General features: G+C 44.5%; 1 protein-coding gene and 2 long non-coding RNA genes across 4 annotated transcripts in view; all 3 read right to left on the bottom strand.

Annotated features, from left to right (window-relative positions):
• LOC311111462 (inositol hexakisphosphate and diphosphoinositol-pentakisphosphate kinase 2-like) overlaps nt 1–21582 on the bottom strand; it is a 48828-nt gene that overhangs the window by 15709 nt on the left and 11537 nt on the right. The window contains exons 6-26 of the mRNA XM_084154198.1: nt 19808–19962; nt 16993–17094; nt 16645–16806; nt 15892–16013; nt 14388–14489; nt 13973–14059; nt 13460–13535; nt 12445–12557; nt 11826–11911; nt 11059–11184; nt 10856–10977; nt 10585–10767; nt 9449–9590; nt 9022–9245; nt 8533–8660; nt 8217–8331; nt 7987–8094; nt 7737–7853; nt 7104–7244; nt 6585–6678; nt 2570–2695 (exon numbers count right to left, since the gene is read on the bottom strand). Of these exons, the coding sequence (XP_084010324.1) occupies nt 2570–2695; nt 6585–6678; nt 7104–7244; nt 7737–7853; nt 7987–8094; nt 8217–8331; nt 8533–8660; nt 9022–9245; nt 9449–9590; nt 10585–10767; nt 10856–10977; nt 11059–11184; nt 11826–11911; nt 12445–12557; nt 13460–13535; nt 13973–14059; nt 14388–14489; nt 15892–16013; nt 16645–16806; nt 16993–17094; nt 19808–19962 (2631 nt within the window). The remainder of the gene's footprint in view (nt 1–2569; nt 2696–6584; nt 6679–7103; nt 7245–7736; nt 7854–7986; nt 8095–8216; nt 8332–8532; nt 8661–9021; nt 9246–9448; nt 9591–10584; nt 10768–10855; nt 10978–11058; nt 11185–11825; nt 11912–12444; nt 12558–13459; nt 13536–13972; nt 14060–14387; nt 14490–15891; nt 16014–16644; nt 16807–16992; nt 17095–19807; nt 19963–21582) is intronic.
• Nucleotides 4121–4733, bottom strand: LOC311111463. Its single transcript, XR_014610773.1, has 3 exons — nt 4671–4733; nt 4454–4639; nt 4121–4174 (listed from the first exon to the last, which is right to left on the bottom strand). It is a non-coding gene; the product is annotated as an uncharacterized lncRNA (long non-coding RNA).
• Nucleotides 5629–6118, bottom strand: LOC311111464. Of its 2 annotated transcripts, XR_014610774.1 has the most exons (4): nt 6066–6118; nt 5942–6034; nt 5725–5910; nt 5629–5693 (listed from the first exon to the last, which is right to left on the bottom strand). It is a non-coding gene; the product is annotated as an uncharacterized lncRNA (long non-coding RNA). The 2 variants fall into 2 exon arrangements; XR_014610775.1 differs by lacking the exons at nt 5942–6034; nt 6066–6118 and having other exon boundaries at nt 5725–5848; nt 5880–5930.

Genomic DNA, 21582 nt, shown 5'->3' with positions numbered 1-21582 from the left:
TACAGGTCTGTGAGAGCCAGAAATCTTGCTTGTTTGTAGGTGACCAAATACTTATTTTCCACCATAATTTGCAAATAAATTCATTAAAAATCCTACAATGTGATTTTCTGGATTTTCTTTTCTCAATTTGTCTGTCATAGTTGACGTGTACCTATGATGAAAATTACAGGCCTCTCTCATATTTTTAAGTGGGAGAACTTGCACAATTGGTGGCTGACTAAATACTTTTTTTCCCCACTGTATGTTAGAAGTGCTGGTGTTGCCTAATAAGCTGATACTTTCAAGATCAAATTACAGGCTAAATGGATGAAAATCTCTCATGGTGACAGGATGAAATGAGATGGCTCGAAATGTAGGAGATGGAAGACAAAAAAAACATTTCCCGTCTTGACAACTTCTCAGTGATTAGGGACATTTTTCTGTACGTATGATGGAGGCCTATACAAGCCCACAACTCCAACCACTCCCTTCAGATGTGTTGCATCCCAAATACAGGAGAGAGATTTGGTGCGTTTGATTCAGCTTGCCCATTCCATTGTGAATTAGGTTATCTGCCCTCCAGATGAGCCACGGTGCCAGGCAAACTATATCAAAAGCTTGGAGTTTTGTTCGAAGTAACAAAACATTAAGACCGACAGCAGCAAAGTACTGTTCAAAACCATAATTTTGCTGGAAGGAGGCCAGCTTCTCAGACACATGCACACACACACACACACACACACACACAAGCACTAATCATGTCAATCTAGGTTCTTCAAAGGGACTATATTTGAAAACACAGTGATCTCAGATTCAGGTTTTTTTCATGATCACCAACAAGAGTAAGGACACGGATGATGAAAGACTTAATGGAAAAACAGACATGATGAACGTGACACGACACTGAGTGAGACGCAACAAGACAACCGAGAAGATGGCAGCCCAATCGAAAAACAGCCGAATCGAAAAACAGCTATGACAACATCACAGTGACACCATGTGGACAGCCAAGTACAGACAGATTTGTCGTCCCATGTCTGATGATCTAGGTAACACAAAAGACAATGAACAACTCAAAGCCCAACCTCCGCTATGTAAAGTTGGTATGTACAGGTAAACACAAAATGGCATTTAATGATGAGGGCATTCTCTCCATAAACCCAGTAACCCATAAACGTCATTTAGGTTCAAACAGATCTAAATACAGATTAGCCTAATCACACATATGGGTGTGCCTTTTGTGATATCAGCGCAAATATGTGCGTATATAGATTATTATATGTCCAAGTAAGAGTATGGCCAATGGCATACTGTGCTCGTCATTGGATGGGACCTCTGCTAAATCCACTACTGGGACTATCTACTAGAGCTCCAGAGCCATCTGCTGACCGAGTCTCAGAAATACATTCAACTCTGATCAGGAAACCATGGGAACGTTCTAGAAAGAATTTGAATTAATTATATATATATATATATATATATATATATATATATATATATATATATATATATATATATACACACACACACACACATCTTACAAGTCTATTTAGAATGTATTACAAGTCAACATTATAAATAGGCCTACAGATTTTTTTATATCTCCATTTAACTGAAGATAAAGCTGTATAAATGGACATTTAGCTTAGTTTCCTACTGGACACCGTTGATATGGAAGCACTAAAGATATTTCACAAGAAGTCTATACAGATATTTCCTAATTCTTCTGAGCACTATGTGCCAGCAGGTTAACATTGAAGGAGGCAGGATACCTACAGTAGTGAGTTAGATAAATGTTCTGTGTTAGACTTATTGCATGTAAATAGTTGTAAGACCATGTTAAACAGATATGAATACCCAAACATGAACCATGCAACAAATATGAGATCACAACAGTGGTGTAATATCTGGCTTAGGTCAGGGTTTCTAAGGGAATATGTTCCGCTGTGGTTGCTACGATGTGGCCCCAACTGATCTTTTCAGGCTTTGTCAGTCTTTAAGGGAGCAATGATATCTTATGTTCCATATTCCAAAAATGGCAAAGCTCTTTCACCTGGGCGCCACACTGTTTCTACGTGTATCAACGCAGGCTACATCGTGGTCTTGGCAAGACAACAACAACAATTTGGCTACTGGCTAGAGCGGAATACAAACTGGTATCCAGGCTAACAAAAAATGCTAAGGAAATGACAATTTTCACACTATTGTGCCGACCTGAACCAAACTGTGCTGGCTCGGATCATTTATTTTCATATTTCTCCTTGACAGCATGGTTCCAGCAACTATGGTGGATATGTGACCAGGCCAGCTAAGCTTGGCTCAGTACGGTTCAGCTCAGTAGTGTGAAAAGCCCCAAGGTGCACTACAAGCATGAAGGGAAACCTGCCCTGCTTGGTGTGTGACTATGCAATGTGAGGGATGGTATGGAGGTCTGGTGGCCAGCAGTCTAATGCAGGGTTAGACATCCCTGGTCCTAGATAGCCACAGGGGTGTGCAGGACCAGGGTTGCCCACCCCCAGTCTAACAATACCCATCCATTGTGTGTCTTTCTAGGCTAGAGGAAATATAAAACAGGATCTTAGCCACATACCGTCTTTATAGGACAGGCTGCCCGAGGAGAATTTTTTTCGGTGTGTGCGTGCGTAGTCCTGCAGGTTGGGGGCGCTAGAGGAGCCTCCCAGGACGGTGGTACTGAAGAGCCCCGCACACTGAGAGCCTGTGGGAGAATTAGTCACCACAACATGCAGTTATTCAAACAATGCTCTGAATCAGTTAGCAAGGGGGGGAGAGGGGCATTTATCAGACCTGGGTTGAAATACTGTTTGAAATCCTGTCAAATACTATATATCTGGGCTTGTTGAGCTTATCTGGTGCAAAGGAACCAATGGAATAGTTGCAAAAGTGGAAACCCCGCCCATCTGGCACTCACTCTAGGCAGACTAGAGCAAACACTACAAGTATTTGCAAGATTTCAAATAGAGTTTGAACCCAGGTCTAGTAGTCACATGACTCCCCATACCAAGGTCATTCAACATCCTGACTCCTAACCTATGCAAGGCTAAGGGATCTACTCTAAAAAGACTTATGAGCTACTAGGCCTATTTAAGACCCTTTTCACATTAGTGTGCCGACCAGACCTTACTGGCTCTGGTAATATGTGGTTCAGTTGGTAAGAGAGTGACGCTAGCAATGTCAAGGTCAAAGGTTCAATTCCTGAAGGTATCACACACACATAAAAAATCATGTATGCACTCACTGTACTGTAAGTTGCCTTGGATAAAAGCATCTGCTAAGTGGAATTTTATCATTATAAATTTTATTTTGATTCAGATTTTCTTTTCACATTATCCTTTCCAGCACAGTTCCAGCAACTATGGTGGGTGCGTAACCAGGCCAGCATGGCTCAGATGAGATGGTGTGAAAAGTATTTAAGTCGGTACATATCACTTCATTGTTACACAGATGTGGTCAAACATATTGGCACCTTTGCACGCTTCATTATTTCTTCTAAAATAAGTTGAAATTTAAAAAACGTTTGTTGTTCACACATGTATTTGTTTGGTTTACAACTGCACATGATACAACTTAAAAAAAAAAAAAAAAAAAACGTATATTTTGATTTTTCACTTCAAAGTTTAAAAAAATGGCCTGGACTAAATTACACAAAATTCTAATTAATTTGGTTGGAGGCAAGTGATTCTTGTTTATGTGTAATTTATCTCACCTGTGGTAAGTTGCAGGTGCCTACCAGGTAAAAATAGCAATTCAATCAGTTTTAAAAAGAGAAACATCCTTCTCCAGTAAGGAAAATGCCATTGTGCATCTCAAATGGAACCCTATTACTTCTTAATATGTTGTTAATGACCGTGGCCCAGCTGATTCAATGTTATTAAGCTAATATTAGTATTCAAACCAGTAAGTTCAAAGTAAGTTTGTCAATTGTTAGAAAAATCCAAAGTAGATGCACTTGGAAATTCTAAATAATTGTCATTAGGATGGTTAATCATATCATAAAACATCAATTTTTTCCAAAACTATGGTATCAGAATATCAGTGACAAGATAACTACTCATCGAGCAGCCGAGGACCACTGTACATCACTACAATCTTACAACCGAAAACCTGGCTACCACTTGAATAAGCCTCCAGTATAGTCCATAGTACCTAGCTAGGCCTCCAGTATAGTCCATAGTACCTAGCTAGGCCTCTAGTATAGTCCATAGTACCTAGCTAGGCCTCTAGTATAGTCCATAGTACCTAGCTAGGCCTCTAGTATAGTCCATAGTACCTAGCTAGGCCTCTAGTATAGTCCATAGTACCTAGCTAGGCCTCCAGTATAGTCCATAATACCTAGCTAGGCCTCCAATATAGTCCATAGTACCTAGCTAGGCCTCTAGTATAGTCCATAGTACCTAGCTAGGCCTCTAGTATAGTCCATAGTACCTAGCTAGGCCTCCAGTATAGTCCATAATACCTAGCTAGGCCTCCAGTATAGTCCATAGTACCTAGCTAGGCCTCCAGTATAGTCCATAGTACCTAGCTAGGCCTCTAGTATAGTCCATAGTACCTAGCTAGGCCTCCAGTATAGTCCATAATACCTAGCTAGGCCTCCAGTATAGTCCATAGTACCTAGCTAGGCCTCCAGTATAGTCCATAGTACCTAGCTAGGCCTCTAGTATAGTCCATAGTACCTAGCTAGGCCTCCAGTATAGTCCATAGTACCTAGCTAGGCCTCCAGTATAGTCCATAGTACCTAGCTAGGCCTCTAGTATAGTCCATAGTACCTAGCTAGGCCTCTAGTATAGTCCATAGTACCTAGCTAGGCCTCTAGTATAGTCCATAGTACCTAGCTAGGCCTCCAGTATAGTCCATAGTACCTAGCTAGGCCTCCAGTATAGTCCATAGTACCTAGCTAGGCCTCCAGTATAGTCCATAGTACCTAGCTAGGCCTCCAGTATAGTCCATAATACCTAGCTAGGCCTCCAGTATAGTCCATAGTACCTAGCTAGGCCTCCAGTATAGTCCATAATACCTAGCTAGGCCTCCAGTATAGTCCATAGTACCTAGCTAGGCCTCCAGTATAGTCCATAGTACCTAGCTAGGCCTCTAGTATAGTCCATAGTACCTAGCTAGGCCTCCAGTATAGTCCATAGTACCTAGCTAGGCCTCCAGTATATTCCATAGTACCTAGCTAGGCCTCCAGTATAGTCCATAGTACCTAGCTAGGCCTCCAATATAGTCCATAGTACCTAGCTAGGCCTCCAGTATAGTCCATAGTACCTAGCTAGGCCTCCAGTATAGTCCATAGTACCTAGCTAGGCCTCCAGTATAGTCCATAGTACCTAGCTAGGCCTCCAGCATAGTCCATAGTACCTAGCTAGGCCTCTAGTATAGTCCATAGTACCTAGCTAGGCCTCCAGTATAGTCCATAGTACCTAGCTAGGCCTCCAGTATAGTCCATAGTACCTAGCTAGGCCTCCAGTATAGTCCATAGTACCTAGCTAGGCCTCCAGTATAGTCCATAGTACCTAGCTAGGCCTCCAGTATAGTCCATAGTACCTAGCTAGGCCTCTAGTATAGTCCATAGTACCTAGCTAGGCCTCTAGTATAGTCCATAGTACCTAGCTAGGCCTCCAGTATAGTCCATAATACCTAGCTAGGCCTCCAGTATAGTCCATAGTACCTAGCTAGGCCTCCAGTATAGTCCATAGTACCTAGCTAGGCCTCTAGTATAGTCCATAGTACCTAGCTAGGCCTCCAGTATAGTCCATAGTACCTAGCTAGGCCTCCAGTATAGTCCATAATACCTAGCTAGGCCTCCAGTATAGTCCATAGTACCTAGCTAGGCCTCCAGTATAGTCCATAGTACCTAGCTAGGCCTCTAGTATAGTCCATAGTACCTAGCTAGGCCTCCAGTATAGTCCATAGTACCTAGCTAGGCCTCCAGTATATTCCATAGTACCTAGCTAGGCCTCCAGTATAGTCCATAGTACCTAGCTAGGCCTCCAGTATAGTCCATAGTACCTAGCTAGGCCTCCAGTATAGTCCATAGTACCTAGCTAGGCCTCCAGCATAGTCCATAATACCTAGCTAGGCCTCCAGTATAGTCCATAGTACCTAGCTAGGCCTCCAGTATAGTCCATAGTACCTAGCTAGGCCTCTAGTATAGTCCATAGTACCTAGCTAGGCCTCTAGTATAGTCCATAGTACCTAGCTAGGCCTCTAGTATAGTCCATAGTACCTAGCTAGGCCTCCAGTATAGTCCTTAGTACCTAGCTAGGCCTCCATTATGGTCCATAGTACCTAGCTAGGCCTCTAGTATAGTCCATAATACAGTATCTAACTCCAGGTTGATTTCTATCAGAAATAGACAGTGACAGAGCACCATTGCCACCTCTCCCTCTACCACTATAGACTTTAATGACAGTTGGGGTGATATGGGTAAACACAGTTTCCATAGCTACAGTGTAAGGGAGGGAGTAGGGTAAAGTTGCCCCTAGACACTGCTCTTAGGTTCATTTTGCACTAATGGTTAAGGATTGGGGGAGGGGAAACTGATCCTAGATCAGCGCGTGTAAGGGAGCAGGGAGGAAGGAGACACCCACCTAGACCACTCTGCTTCATCTCAGGGGACTGGCGAGAGCAGGAGGGGAAGAGACGGTAGCTGCCTGCTTTGGATGAAGACGTCTCCGACAGGACCTGGGGTGACACACACACACAGGCACACACATATGGTAAGGAGCTAATTCAGAGCGTCTGACGCCATACACAGATCCCCATCACTGGCTGCCAGACTGAAGGACCACATGTGACCTCTGTCAGACAGACAAGGAACTCAGAGCAACAACAACACACCAGGACAGCCCTGGCTTATGGCCGGATCCTAACTCAGGGAACATAAAAGTCTTACATTGAATATCAATAGTCTAAAGATGCTTGCACTCTGTCTCATCTTTCACTATTGCTACTACTACTACTAGTATTACAACTAGTACTGCTAGTATTACAACTACTACTACTACTGCTAGTACTACTCCTGCTGCTACTACTACTAGTATTACAACTAGTCCTACTACTACCTCTGGCTCTATTGACAATAGAAGAGTGTGTGTGTGTGATTTTACCTCCATAGACCCAGTCTTGCGGTTGTGAATCAGAGGGGATCTCCGGTGGATGCCCATTGGCTCAGAGAGCGGTACGGCCCGGTCGGGCTCGTCACGTGATAGATCCTCCAAGCTGCCAGGGTCTGTCTGTTTCTGATCATTCTGAACCGAGAAAGAGGGTGCCACAGACTAAGCACAGACATTGTGAAAACGAAAGCGCGCTCGCGCACACAACACATTTATATCTATAAAAACACAATGACACAATATACCGTACCCACAAAGGGCATTGATGTACCACTATGGGCGCTTTCATATTTCCCTGTATGATCCGGATGCTGGATCGTTTGGTACCCTGATCCGCGCTATAAAGCATGTGTGAAACGCAAACCTTGGCTGAAACGAATCCAGGACCAGAGTACCAGGCTTTGTGACACGGCAGCCCGAGTAGCGTTAAACTTTTGTCATGTAGTCATGTAGAATGTGCATCTTGCAAATTGCACTGTGAAACGGTTATTTTCAGATCTTGTAAAATCAAAATATATTTTGTAGAATTCCCAGAAATGCTTCATTTAACCAAACCAGGGTAGTGAATTTCATATGTGAAAACATCCTATTAGATTAACATTAGGACCAGACATTAAACACTGTTACCTCTGCGGAGGCGGGACGGAAGCCGAAGCCCATTGGTGCATTCTCCTCCTCCTCGCAACCTTTGACCCCAGGGCTGAAGTGAAGCTCCACATGGAAACGCTCCTCTGACGACGGGTCCTGAGGGACAGCACAGAGAGGGGTTAGTGAAAGAAAGGGAAACACACACACCCCCCTACACACTCACTACAGAAACACACACACACCCCTACACACTCACTACAGGAACACACACACACACACACACCACTACCTTGTTGTTGTCCTCATACAGCATGATAACTATCTGGGTCATGTAGTTGAGTTCAGAAACGGCACCAAGGTAGTCCATCGCCCGCTTCCACTGCTGGTCCTTCTCCTCCTGTAACACACACACCAATTATTGGATCGACTGTAGTTCTGGGTAATGTAGTTCTGTAGCAGTCATTCTGGGAAATGTAGTTCTAGGAAACCGTAGTTCTTCTGTGGTAGTTGTGTACTTACGTCGAGCAGGCCTCCGTAGCGGAAGGTGCTGAGTAGAGAGTGGACGTGACTCTCGCTGGTGAAGTAAAGACGCGTCCGGACGTGGCGACCTGGTGACATCACTCCTCGAGAGTACCTGAGTCGCCAGAGAAAACATGTTTTATTATTTTTATTTAAGTTGCCATCAAACATGATGGACCCTGCAAACAAAGACATATTGGGACATAATTGACTGAGCTACAACTTCATGTTGCAGTTGCCTTTAGATCTAGGATCAGACCTTAAATCAGCGTCCAGGTGCAACTTGACTATTGCATGCCTGTGGGTCAAGACTCACAATGGATGGAGTTTGTTGACCGACTCATCCTCGTGGGTCCTCTGGAGGTCCAGCTGGATCTTCTTGACCAGAGGTAGGCAGTAGGCGTATGCTATGTCCAGCTTCTCCACTTTATTAATGCCGTATTCCTGAGGAGAATACACAAGTCGTGAGCAATACTCGCTGCCTAAGACGCACAGGGGTCAGAGCATTGCAATATACAAAGTCTGAGAGCATCTAAACAGTGACTGGTGTCCATCAACACTAGGTATGAGGAAGTCAGCCAGAGCTTGTGACACCCTGTGGAGTTCCAGAGTATCCATCTATCGCTTACGCAACTGACCCACCCAACCCTCCCTTCCTCCCTCATCTGTGGTTTGATGATATCAGTGAGGATGTGTGACAACCTGAACAGCTCCAGAGTATCCATCCATCCCTCCAAAACAACCATCCATCCACCCATCCACTCACCATTCCATCCATCCACCCCTCCTTACCGCCCTCCCTCACCTGTGGTATGATGATGTCGGCGAGGGCTCGGGACAGCCTGAACAGCTCCAGCGTGTCCTCCAGGCCCAGCGTGGCGTTGTGCTGCACGTCGTACTTCACACAGTCATAGATGTCCGGGATCTTGCTGATGTCGTAGCGGCCGCTCTTCATCCGGAAGTCCCGCTCCAGCTTGGACCAGCGCTGCAGCATCAGCTCCAGAGTCTCACTGTGGTACAGCTGCAGGTCTGGGGGTCAGGGGTCAGGAGGAGAGAAAGGAAGAAAAGGACATGATGAGAAGGAGGATGGAGGGAGGAAAAGAGGAGAGGAAGTAGCGGAGAGGTAGGAGAAACACAGTAGTCTGGGATTGGTTCAGATCCACTGTGCTGTACATTGCACCGAGCTGAAATAACACAATCACAGTGCTATGCTATGTTAACAAAGGGTGTACCTGCAGATTTGGGGTCCTCTAGTCTCTTGCGTATCTGGGAGGTGAGGCTCTGGATGAGTGTGTAGACCTGGTCGCATGTCATCACAGGGTTCTCCACAATCCTCATAGAGTTAACCACAGAGGCTGCACCTGTAGGGGCCAGCTGGATGGACACAAACACACACACATTACTCGCTGAAGAACAAAGAACATTATGCAATAATGAACAGCTTAAAACATCTAAATCCTATTTGCTTTCATTACAACCAATTACAGAGCCCAGAATGATCAAAGTGCAGTGCAATAACAGAGCAGAACAATTTCCATCCTCCTGAAGCAATCACTAGTCTCTACACACCACTATCTCACGCCGTTTGATTTTGCCTAGCTTCAGTGTGACTTAACCTAGCTTCAGTTTGACTTAGCCTAGCATAAGTTTGACTTAGCCTAGCATCAGTTTGACTTAGCCTAGCATCAGTTTGACTTAGCCTAGCATCAGTTTGACTTAGCCTAGCATCAGTTTGATTTAGCCTAGCATCAGTTTGACTTAGCCTAGCATCAGTTTGACTTAGCCTAGCATCAGTTTGACTTAGCCTAGCATCAGTTTGACTTAGCCTAGCATCAGTTTGACTTAGCCTAGCATCAGTTTGACTTAGCCTAGCATGTCTTTTACCATTCAGTAAGACTCATTAGAAAGGATGAGGAGGAAACTAAAAGCTTCAGAAAGGATTGGTGGAAAAAGAGAGCTTGTTCTGTTTGCAAACCTCATTAGGATTAAGCCCTTCCGGAGGCTAGATTTACTGAACATTGTAACAATGCCCATTTCTTTTTCACTCTAACCTCTTTTCTTTACAGCTTGCGTGTGTAATGGAGGTAGTATGGTGAACTACCTATGCTTTCCTGATAAGACTCATGTTAGCTCCCCAAGCTAATGCCTAGGCTAGGGCACACAGACGACTTGTGTTTGATACCTGGGTCGTATTCATGAGGCACAAAACCGATGAAAACGTCCCGAAGCAGATCGAATGGGCAGGTACTATCTACTAGCTTGTTTTCCTTTTCCATTGCACAAAGTTCTGCTACGGTGTGCCCTGAACACTACCCAGGTCGGTTGCACTTGGTGATTGGCTGAGCAGGAATTCATTGAAATCAATTACCCTATCGTAGTCCTCCTCGGTGAACTCCTGGTCTTTCTGCATGATCTCGTGGAGACGGGCCTTGACGCGGTGCTGGCAGCCGCTGAGCGAGTCGCTGTCGTTGTCCAGCAGGCCGTTCATGTTGGCACTCTTCACCATCTGCACAAGGATGGGCGTCAACTCTCCCTCTAACGCCAGCAGACCCTGCCAGGCAAACACGCAGATAAACACATGTACACACACAAACAGCTGTGACCTCTGACCTCGGACCCATGTGACGCCTAGTGGTTACCTTGGCGAAAGCTGCGGCGGTCATCTGCACTCTGCCCTCGTCAGACGCGTAGATCTTGAGGTCGTGTCGGTAGGTGCTGTGTAACCGTAGCAACCCACACCCAGGGAACCCAGCGTAGTCTCCTAGAACGACAGACAATGATCAGATGTTTTTTTCAGTGAACAGAGTTGGCAACAGTGTTTTGGTGCGTGTGTGTGTGTCACCTTGTCCTCCCGGGTACATGCAGCGGAAGGCCCTGCCCAGCTCTTCAGCCTGTACCCTGCCTGCCGGGGTCAGCTCCCCTCCCCACTTCAACACCAGTAGCAGAGAAGGGCACTCCTTACGTGTGTCTGTTGAACACCACATCAGCTTAACTAGCAATCAATTCAATCCTTCGTATTGTAAAACCTAAATTGAATGCCCAGGCTGGCTTTAACTGTGTGTGAAGTTGAGTTTGGTTGGAGACCAGTACGTATTGGACTCAGGCATTTAATACAATTCCTATCACTGATAGCCCAGTTTGAAATGACAACACTTTTGTTCCATTTAGCACAAAGCATTTGTTACAAATGGAGAAAGATTCCACAAAAGTAACTACAATTGGCCTAGCTACCACTGTGATAAAACTCACTAATTGGCAATACCGACTGTGTGTTTGACATGCAGGGCTCAAACATCTAGCGCTAGATAGAGAAACTATGACTATGAACTGGAGCAGAGTGGCTATTTGATGTGTTCATGTGAGGATAAACTGATACCCAGCTCTTACTAGAGACCAGTGTTTATTTGCTAGAATGTCATGTGATATCTGGCAACCATAAGCCACAGATGCTTGCTGGAGGCTTGGCATGTAATGGATGTTTTACAGTAGAACACTTTCTACAAATGCAACTCAGACATAAGCTAAAGTACGTGGTGCTGGTGGCTTGGGGAAAACTACCCCCTTATGAAAGTAGTAGATGTGAAATGTTTCCCTCGGTTTTCTCCATACCTTCCTCCTCGCTGGATGTTTTGGGCTGCCCATGGGGCAGGTAGGTGATCTGCACTTTTCGGTTGATCCCGGAAAAGTGGCCATACCTGGAAAAGACAGGAATAGGAAAAAGGGAGGACCATTTGTTATGACTGTCCCAATGTCCAGTCAATCATGCATTGAATAGCCTGGGTGTCAGTCTGTTTCTGCTTCAGCCAACTTGTCATTGTCTAGCTAGCCAAAACGTGCCTGGAAATCAGGGACTACGCAATGATAGTGTTGTCGAATGCAGAACCAGTCAGTCATGCAAAAAAAATGTAAACAGCCTCAACTTTGTTCTGGCTGCTTGTAGATCATGTTTCATCATCATGTTTCATCATCATAAAACTTGCACATTTTAGGAAAAGCATCTAGTTCAAAGGGAACTGATTCACTCTTCCTCAAAAAATCTTTCAAATGTCTAAGAGTTACTTTACAGCTTTGTGGATCGCACAGATATGATGTGCTTTGTCCGGTTCATATTTTTCGGCAATCTAGTTCTGATGATTTCGATAGAACTACGACGGCCCAGAAAGTCAAGAAGCCCCAGGTGAGATTGTGTGCCTAATAACAGGTTGGCCTAGTTAAACACGTCACTCACATCTCCAGAACGGTCTTCAGCTGCTCCAGTTTGGATTTCTTCTCTTCGATCTCGCAGTCTTCTCTTCCATCACCCAGTTCTAGCAACAGTTGCCGAGCTATGTCCAGCACCTCCTAACCACACAAAGGAGATGGACAAAATGACTAAGCTTTTAACTGTCATGTTTAAACAAACAAATGGACAGTTGAAATTAGTTGTGTCAAATGGGATTCCTACACACAGCTTTGGCCCTCTAAACACAGGAATTGATACGTTTGTGATCAAAGAGAGGTGGGGTAGCTAACTAACTGTAAGTAAGTTAATTCTTTCACCCCACATTTAGCCAAGTTAGTTATATCTTACTAAGTACAGATGCAGTCAAATTAAGTGAAAAATCTCAACAACAAAAATATTATTCTTGGTCCTATGCAGTTGTTATTCAAACACACACACACATAAACGCAAAGTTTTCAATTTCAGATGAGAAGAAATAGTGAATGTGTGAGTAATTCCCAATATATCTAACCCACATCTGTAAGTAAGTTAGTTAGCAATCCCTCCTACACTCTTTTGCTAGCTACCGTAACGTCTTCAAAAATGACGAGGTGGCCACAGTTGTGTTTACATTTTACCAAAATGTGACGTACACTAATCCACTTTCCATGCGTATTGTCCTCCTCCAAGGAGGACATTCTTTTCACAGTCTTGTGGTTAACACAAAACACATGTACAGTTAAAAGTTCAGTAAAATCACCCGTGTCAAATGTGATTCACACAAACATGACAGGAATTGATTTATTAGTTGGCTAAAGTGGGTAAAATAACAAAGATCAACAGTGAAGTATATCCCCTAAACGGCTACATACTATAGAAGAAACAAGAGAGGATATCATTTGTATAATATCAACATTTCAGTAGAGGCCTTTCTCAAGACTCCAGAGAGAAAGGCCTCTGTGCTGAAACGTTGATATTAAACAGTAAATTCTAAAGCTCTCTTCTCGTGTGGCCTTGGTGGTCGCTCCTTCTATATAGTTACCTGCAGTTGTTTGGGCTTCTTCAGCTTCAATTTCCCTGTCTTGTAACCTCCGTATTTGTCAAACAAATCAAAAAACCTGTTGAGGAGAGATATTGTTTTTATACCAAATTTATAAACAAATAAATAAGAGATCAGATCAAAAGGAGATGTTTGAGCTAATCCACTTATTTTGTATATTTACATTTGAGTTATTTAGCAGATGCTCTTATCCAGAATGACTTACAGGAGCAATTAGGGTTAAGTGCCTTGCTCAAGGGCACATCGACAGATTTTTCATCTACTTGGCTCGGGGTTCGACCCAGCGACCTTTCGGTTACTGGCCCAATGCTCTTAACAACTAGGCTACCTGACGAGTCGTCATGGAACAGTGGATGTCATGAAGCTTAATGGCTGGTAATTGGTCAGGATTATTATGACACGATTTAAAGACACAATAAAGGTTTTTTTTTTTACGCTCATGACTTCCAAGGCATTACACCTAGGCTTTACATGCATGGTTACCAAAGAACTCACATTGGATTCCGCACTTCCATCTTCATCTTCTGCTTAGGAGTTCGGTCTCCGTGGCGGATTATTGCGATGACACAGCGTAACTCCATCCTGATTGGAGGGAATGTGACAGTAAAGGAATATGAGTGAACAATGGCAGATTGGGTAATGACCTTTACTCCATCACTGGCATGTCTAAATAAGCAGAACCTTCACAGTGAAGCCTGTTATCTATGAGACAGCAGTGGTTTTGACATTGTGGCTACAGTAAAGCTGTATGAGTGTACATTTGTCTACCTCAAAGTTTTTGCATCTACAAGTCTGTCTTAGCAAAGTATTTCCGATCATATGCACTAACATACTAGTGTCGGTCACTGTGTGTGTGTGTGTGTGTGTGTGTGTGTGTGTGTGTGTGTGTGTGTGTGTGAGAGAGACTCACATGGTGCCAGACGTGGTGGGAACGATGGGGATGTCCTCAGCCTCAGTAGGGATGGACCAGGGGATCTGGAACTGAGGCGCCAGCTCCCTCATCACTATATTACTGCAGAGGACAAGGAAACATAGTTACCATCATAGAAATACATTCTATTTCTACGGTTAACATACTGTCAACATGGACATTTACCAACATCTGGATCTTCTGACAGATACATAGCTTCCATGTAACTAGTGAGATAATGACAATAGTAAGTAATATAAAGTACAATTTCTTTCCCCTACCAGCACTGACTTTGATGATAGTTACTTTAATGAGGAAAAATGTACTTACTATGACTGAGATATGTGGTTGTCCCACCTAGATATCTTAAGATGAATGCACTAACTGTATGTCGCTCTGGATAAAAGCATCTGCTAAATGACTAAAATGTAGGGTATGAATCCGGTTAGTATTCATACCCTTGATTCAAACCCTTGAAATGATTCAGGATCAGCTGTCCCAAACGAAGCCCTAGGTTACCTTTAATCAGTTTGTGCTGAACTGGACTAGTTGTTATGGGCTTACAGAAGGGGGGTGGCCAATCTTGATACTGAAGGGGGCCAGACAGTATGTGCACGTTTTTGTTACAACCCAGCACTAAACTCAAATAACCAGTCTTCAACAAAGACCACAATTAGTCTAATCAACTACAGCAGGGGTGGAACTGAAGTCTGCAAACTGAAGTCTGCCCCTCTTGGACCAGGAGTCAGAACACTATGCCCCACCTCTTGGACCAGGAGTCAGAACACTCTGCCCCACCTCTTGGACCAGGAGTCAGAACACTCTGCCCCACCTCTTGGACCAGGAGTCAGAACACTATGCCCCTCTTGGACCAGGAGTCAGAACACTATGCCCGTCTTGGACCAGGAGTCAGAACACTATGCCCCCCCCCCCCCTCTTGGACCAGGAGTCAGAACACTATGGTCCCACCTCTTGGACCAGGAGTCAGAACACTATGCCCTCCCTCTTGGACCAGGAGTCAGAACACTATGCCCCACCTCTTGGACCAGGAGTCAGAACACTATGCCCTCCCTCTTGGACCAGGAGTCAGAACACTATGCCCCCCCTATTGGACCAGGAGTCAGAACACTATGCCCTCCCTCTTGGACCAGGAGTCAGAACACTATGCCCCCCCTCTTGGACCAGGAGTCAGAACACTATGCCCCCCTTCTTGGACCAGGAGTCAGAACACTATGCCCCACCTCTTGGACCAGGAGTCAGAACACTATGCCCTCCCTCTTGGACCAGGAGTCAGAACACTATGCCCCCCCTCTTGGACCAGGAGTCAGAACACTATGCCCCCCTTCTTGGACCAGGAGTCAGAACACTATGCCCCACCTCTTGGACCAGGAGTCAGAACACTATGCCCCCCCTCTTGGACCAGGAGTCAGAACTGGCATACCCTGGCATAATGTAACCCTACGAAAATACAATATGACCGAAACAGCCCTCTGGCACATCGTACCCCAGGATCTTGGCACAGTCGTCGTAGTACTTCATGGAGTTCTTGACGAAGCTGAAGCCGTTGACGTCGCAGACGTAGGAGTGACCGTTGGCTCGGAGAAGGTCAAAGCCACACACGGTTTGCTGCAGCAGGAAAAAGAGTGTGAGTCAGATAGGGATGACATGCAGTGTAATTGGGGGTGGCATTATGGAGAATATCAATCAGGGGAAGAGGGGGAAGATTTACTTCTTGAGTTTGTGTTTGTTGATTCTCCTTTATATGACCTTAGTCTTTGACACACACACCCACAGCCGCCGTTCTGTTTTCTCTTGTCACTTCACTTATCAAAGTGATCGATCAGCTTGATTGTGCACTCAACAGCCTGCCTGGAGCTACAGTGAGTCAGACCTGGGTTCAAATAGTTTAAGTGCTTGCTTTAGCCTGCCTGGGGTGCTAGGTGGGTGGGGTTTCTACTTTTGGGACTTTTCTATTGTTTCCATTGCAACAGGCAAGCACAATCAAGCACAGCTAGGGTATCTAAAATAGTATTTGAACCCAGGTCTGCACTGTGTACCGGCTCATCAAATAGAAGAGAGGAAAATCAATGACCAATTCCAAATCGACCCGTAGCCCCTACCCAGAGGCACCTGGTGTAGATTTTATCCAGAGCAGCAAACAGTTCACACCTATCGGCTATTCGGTAAAATGTGGGAATCGAACCCACAACCTTGGTGTTACCAGCACCATGCTGCAACCAACTGAGGCATAACTGACCTTGAATGCCAGGCAGACCTTGCGGGCCACCAGTTTCTCCATGGCGGTGAGCATGACGGGGTAGCGGATCTCCTTCCCCTCGCTGTCTCTCTCCACCTTCCCGTCCAGGGCAGGAGACTTCCGGGCCTCAGCGTGGGCATAGTCAGGCCCCACCGTATACACCTGAGGACACACACACACGGAGAGATGTAATACACCAAGAGGTGCAGGGACACAGGCAACACACACACAAGATAAACACACATATGTGGGTGTCTGTGCACTCACATAAGACACACACAAACAAACATGCATAGATACAGACAGATAAACAGAAATACAGACAGACTGACAAACACACACACACACCTTAACGTCCGTGCCATCCGTTGGCATGAACTCTTCGTAGATGTAGGAGCCAGTCTTCCTCACGTTGCTCTCTGGTGAGTACACACTGCTCCGGCTCCCGATCTACAGGACAGAGAGGCAACAGCGTTAGAACTGAGAGAACTATGTACTAACTCTCTACTGTTCTCTACAGCAGTGCTTCCCAAACTCCTTTAGCTCTGTGATCAACCGAAAGTTGTTGGTGTGAACCACCAACTAAACAACAGACCAATCGTTCTACAACTCAGAATAAAACCATGCACCAGTAGATGCCCAGTGGACTAAACACTTGGGAAACACTGCTCTTCAAATGATAGGATTACATTAGGACTGACTGAACGTCCACCATCCTACTCAACTGTAACCAGAGTCAAAGAGACTAGGGTTCATTCATAGGTACACAGTATGCAGTGTTGAACATAGCTTATGATCCATTCCATTTAAGAGGAAGAACGGTTGTTGCATGAACACTTACAGCAGCTTACTGCAGTCGACTGGGATTGAGAGGGATGCTAATAACGCTTGTGATAAAATCAGCTATTGGGATCGAATGGTTATAAAACCTGACAAAAAAATACATCGGCCCATTTTATGACAGGTTAAAAACAGTCCCGAAAGCCCTCTGAGAACATGAGGTAAGATCACACTGAATAAACAGACTAGGAGGCAACTAGAATTTCAATGAGCTGTTGAATATTTGGAGGACCATATATTAATATTGTAGGGTGAAGTTGCCCCTAGACGCTGATATTGGATCAGTTTTGCATTTCTCCCACTAATGGTTACGGTTAGGATTGGGAGAGGGGGAGTTGATCCTAGATCTGTACCTAGATGATGTTTCACCTCAGAGCCTGTTAATAGAGCAGGAGGTAGGCCTAGCGGTTGTCATAATCAGGCAACTGGTGTGTACAGTTAACCACATACATATAGAATATGGAACATATAGGGCCAATTTCCCAAACACAGATGAAGCCTAGTCCTGGGGTCAATTCATTAGTTGCACACCGTAGCAAAACATTTTGGATAACGTTTTGAAACGAAAACGAGAGGTTGGTCTCTCCCAGTTTCGTTCCATTCGCGTCTGTTTGGTTCCTAGTGAATACATGCTTGGATTAAAAAGTGCTTGCTTTTTAGGCCAGGACTAGGCTTAATCTGTATCTGGGAAACTGCCCGATAAAATATAGCTAGATATAGAAAACATAATAGTTGACTGAAAGTATCACAGTTCAGACAGTATTTATACAACTGTGAGGGCCAGGTTACTACATGTTAAGCCCTTTATCTACCGCCCCAGAGTCAGAGGAACTCATGGATACCATGTATGTCTCTACATCCAGTATGAAGGAAGTTAGAGAGTTTTGCGACCCAACGCTAACCCCCTAGCATGCTGGCAGTTACCATAGACTTCCAGTCATTGCGCTAACTCTTGTTAGCAATTTCCTTCAAACTGCACGCAGAGACATCAATTTTTTTTATCCACGAGTTCATCTGACTCTAGGGAACTAGATAAAGGGCTTCATTGCCAAAATCTTGAAGTCTCCCTTTAAGAATGTTATGACTAAAGACACAAAAAACTAATCTTAAGATCTTATCCTCATCTTTCCTTTACCTTTAGTTATATCATCTAGGTGTTATACCGTCTTGGCAGTAGCATAGCAGGTGTTAAGTCTAAAGTATCCGGACCATCTGTCAGATCAGAAACTAACAGGTTCCTTTTCTTTGTTTGAGAACACTGCTGTAGTATAGTCATGGTTGTTCTCCTCCCTCTGTCAGAACAGGAGGTCTACATCCCAAATGGCACCCTGCTCCCCTATGTAGTGTACTACAGGGGCCCATAGGGCTCTGGTCATAAGCATCGCACTATATAGGGCATAGGGTGCCATTTGGGACGCCACCTAGATAAAAAGTAGGCTGTGTCTACACTTGACAGTTCATGCAGATTTTGTATTCTGATCATAGAGTTCTGATCATGGAATGCTACACCTACATTTAAATGTGTCTACTGTGTCCACATTGCGTCTGGATTGCCCTTTCCCGCGCTATATTCAAATGCGTGTATGCATTCTTCAAACGGTGGAACAGGCTAAATCTTATAACAACACAACAACAACTGGATGGCAGTAGCCAACTACTGTAGCTAACCTCTAACTAACCAGCAAGCAAAGTTAAAAGGATTGCAAAGAGGTTAGCATAACTCTATCCAAACCCAAAATATGTTTTCTAAATAAGCCAGCCTTTAAGAAGCCAGCAAACAAGTTCCTCACACGCTAAGAACGCAATTCCTCCAACGTTTAATGAAAAAAAGTTGCCTCTCGCTCCCAAAACACACCATTTCTGGAGACCTGTGGGTGGACTGACGTCGCCCACTGTATGCGCTTTCGGTTGCCTGATTGCATCCAGACTGAGGAGAAATCCACACACAATGCATCCCTGACCAACTCCTGAAGAGGGTCAGCCAGATCTGAACACAATCTGACCACACAACCACCTGTCTTTTCAATGCGATCCTCATAATCTGATAGCAGAAGTTGCATGTCAAGTGTCAAATTTAAACACAGCCCTAATGTCATCGTGTTCTTGCCTTGTTGACGAGCCCAGCCAGAGTGAGTGCCTGGTGTAGCTTCACCTTCTATTTCAGTACCCTTAATGTGCTTTAGAATAAGTGCCATTATGGCTATGAGGACGCTGAGGGAGAAAGAAGCCTGGTCAAAAAGCTACCCCACGGCCCTTCCCATGTGGGTTAGACAGAGCAACGGATTGGGGTCATTCTTTAAGGTGTTACGGATCAAAATGTGACCTTTCTAAAGAGGCGCTGGCTTCCCCCTCCCGCTGAGGTGGGGTAGTAGATGTAGACGTTGTGGTCTTCAGCACAGACGGGTTTCTCCACGAAGGGTTTAGGGAACACCTCCCCATTCACCTCCACATGGTCTTCTCCCTCTACCAGGTTACACTCTGGGGAAGACACAAATACAGGGTTGTATTTAGTAGTGTACACCGGAGCAAAATGTTATGCAACAGAAAACGTTTTACAGCAAAACGTAGTTTCTTATTGGACAAGTTCAGGTTGGCCCTTTTTGCGTCGGCCCATTTTCTTCCGTTTGGTTTGTAGTGAATACGAACCAGGTACATTGTCAGTTCATCGTCAGTTTATCGTCATATTCAGACAATGGTCAGCCCTTTCAACAGTAAATAGTAACAGTATGATTCAACCAGTTGAACCTGTACATTACATAGAGTCCCTGTTTCAAAAACGGACAATTACGTCTTATAATACCTTTGACAGTCCGTACAACCCTGCCCTCATTCACTGAGCAGTGTTGTTTTATCAACATTCTCAAAGTATCATGGCAAGCAAACTAAATATTTGGCAGACTGAATTCCCTGAGGAAATCCTAATGTTAGAAACAAACAGCCGGTCACCCAGAGTCACGCATTTACTCTTCAAGCTACAGCACACAGTATTTTACATAAAGCAGGTTCTTAAAGGACCATTGAGTTGAGTCTGCTTCGGGTTCTTTTTTTGCCATTGAAATTCAAGTATCATGATACTGCATCATGAAAACACTAACTGACAGCTTAACCTTCACTAAGAAAGGGTTGTAACATTTTAGAAGCATTAGACCACAACCTTGATACTGTTTGACATCTAAGTTTGAACATTAGACTATTTTGATGTAACATCTACTGTCCCTACTAGCATGACTTCTAAACTGTAAATTGAGGTCGCTATTCTACGGACATTACACCCATCAGGGATGAGGAAGACATAACCCATTTAGTGAACTCTACCTTGCGGGATTGTGTTCAACCAGAGATATTAAAAGGGAAAATGGATGGCCTCCAAGTCACGTCACCGCACTCAGATATATCACAGTATGCTCAGACCCTAAGACACACTCACTCAGTCACTCACAACTGCTCCTCATTAACTGCTATATTTACCACAGGGTAAACCAAGTCAGCGTCGCAAATGGCACCCTATTCCCTATACAGTGCACTACTTTTGACCAGAGCCCATAGGGATGAAGGGAATAGGGTGCCATTTGGGACGCAAGCCAATACTGCCTTGGATTGACTGCCTTGGGAGGATGTCGGAAAAAGGCTTGAGAAGTCTGTCTGGCGTTTGTTTATACCCAAAACAGGGAAAAACCGAGACCTCACTGGAAAGTGGTTTTATTGTTTCTCTGACTATAACCAGGTTTCCATCCAACCTTCTATAAGAGTAAAGAACACGTCGGATAAAATATGTCACCACAGGCCTGATGGAAACGGCTTATTTGTTGGTACATTTTTCAAATGTCGACAAAACAAGATTCACTAGACAAAGTAGGATATTTGTGTGTCTGTAAAATGTATTATGCGAGAAATGGCAGTGGAAACACCTTTATGCGCAAATATATAATAACCATCATATCAAAGTAAACTTGGAGTCACACGATGATATGTTATGTGGTCCTCCCGCTACGACTAGGGAAAGCATGCAGTTTATTAGGCTACAGATGAAATAAGTTATGATGACCTTCACTGGGTGGTGAAAGTGCACGGTGATGAGCTTGATGCTCCTTTCCAATA

This window comes from Coregonus lavaretus, assembly GCF_964263955.1.
Source record: "Coregonus lavaretus genome assembly, chromosome: 37".
Lineage (NCBI taxonomy): Eukaryota > Metazoa > Chordata > Actinopteri > Salmoniformes > Salmonidae > Coregonus > Coregonus lavaretus.
This window is presented reverse-complemented; position numbering and strand designations above follow the sequence as displayed.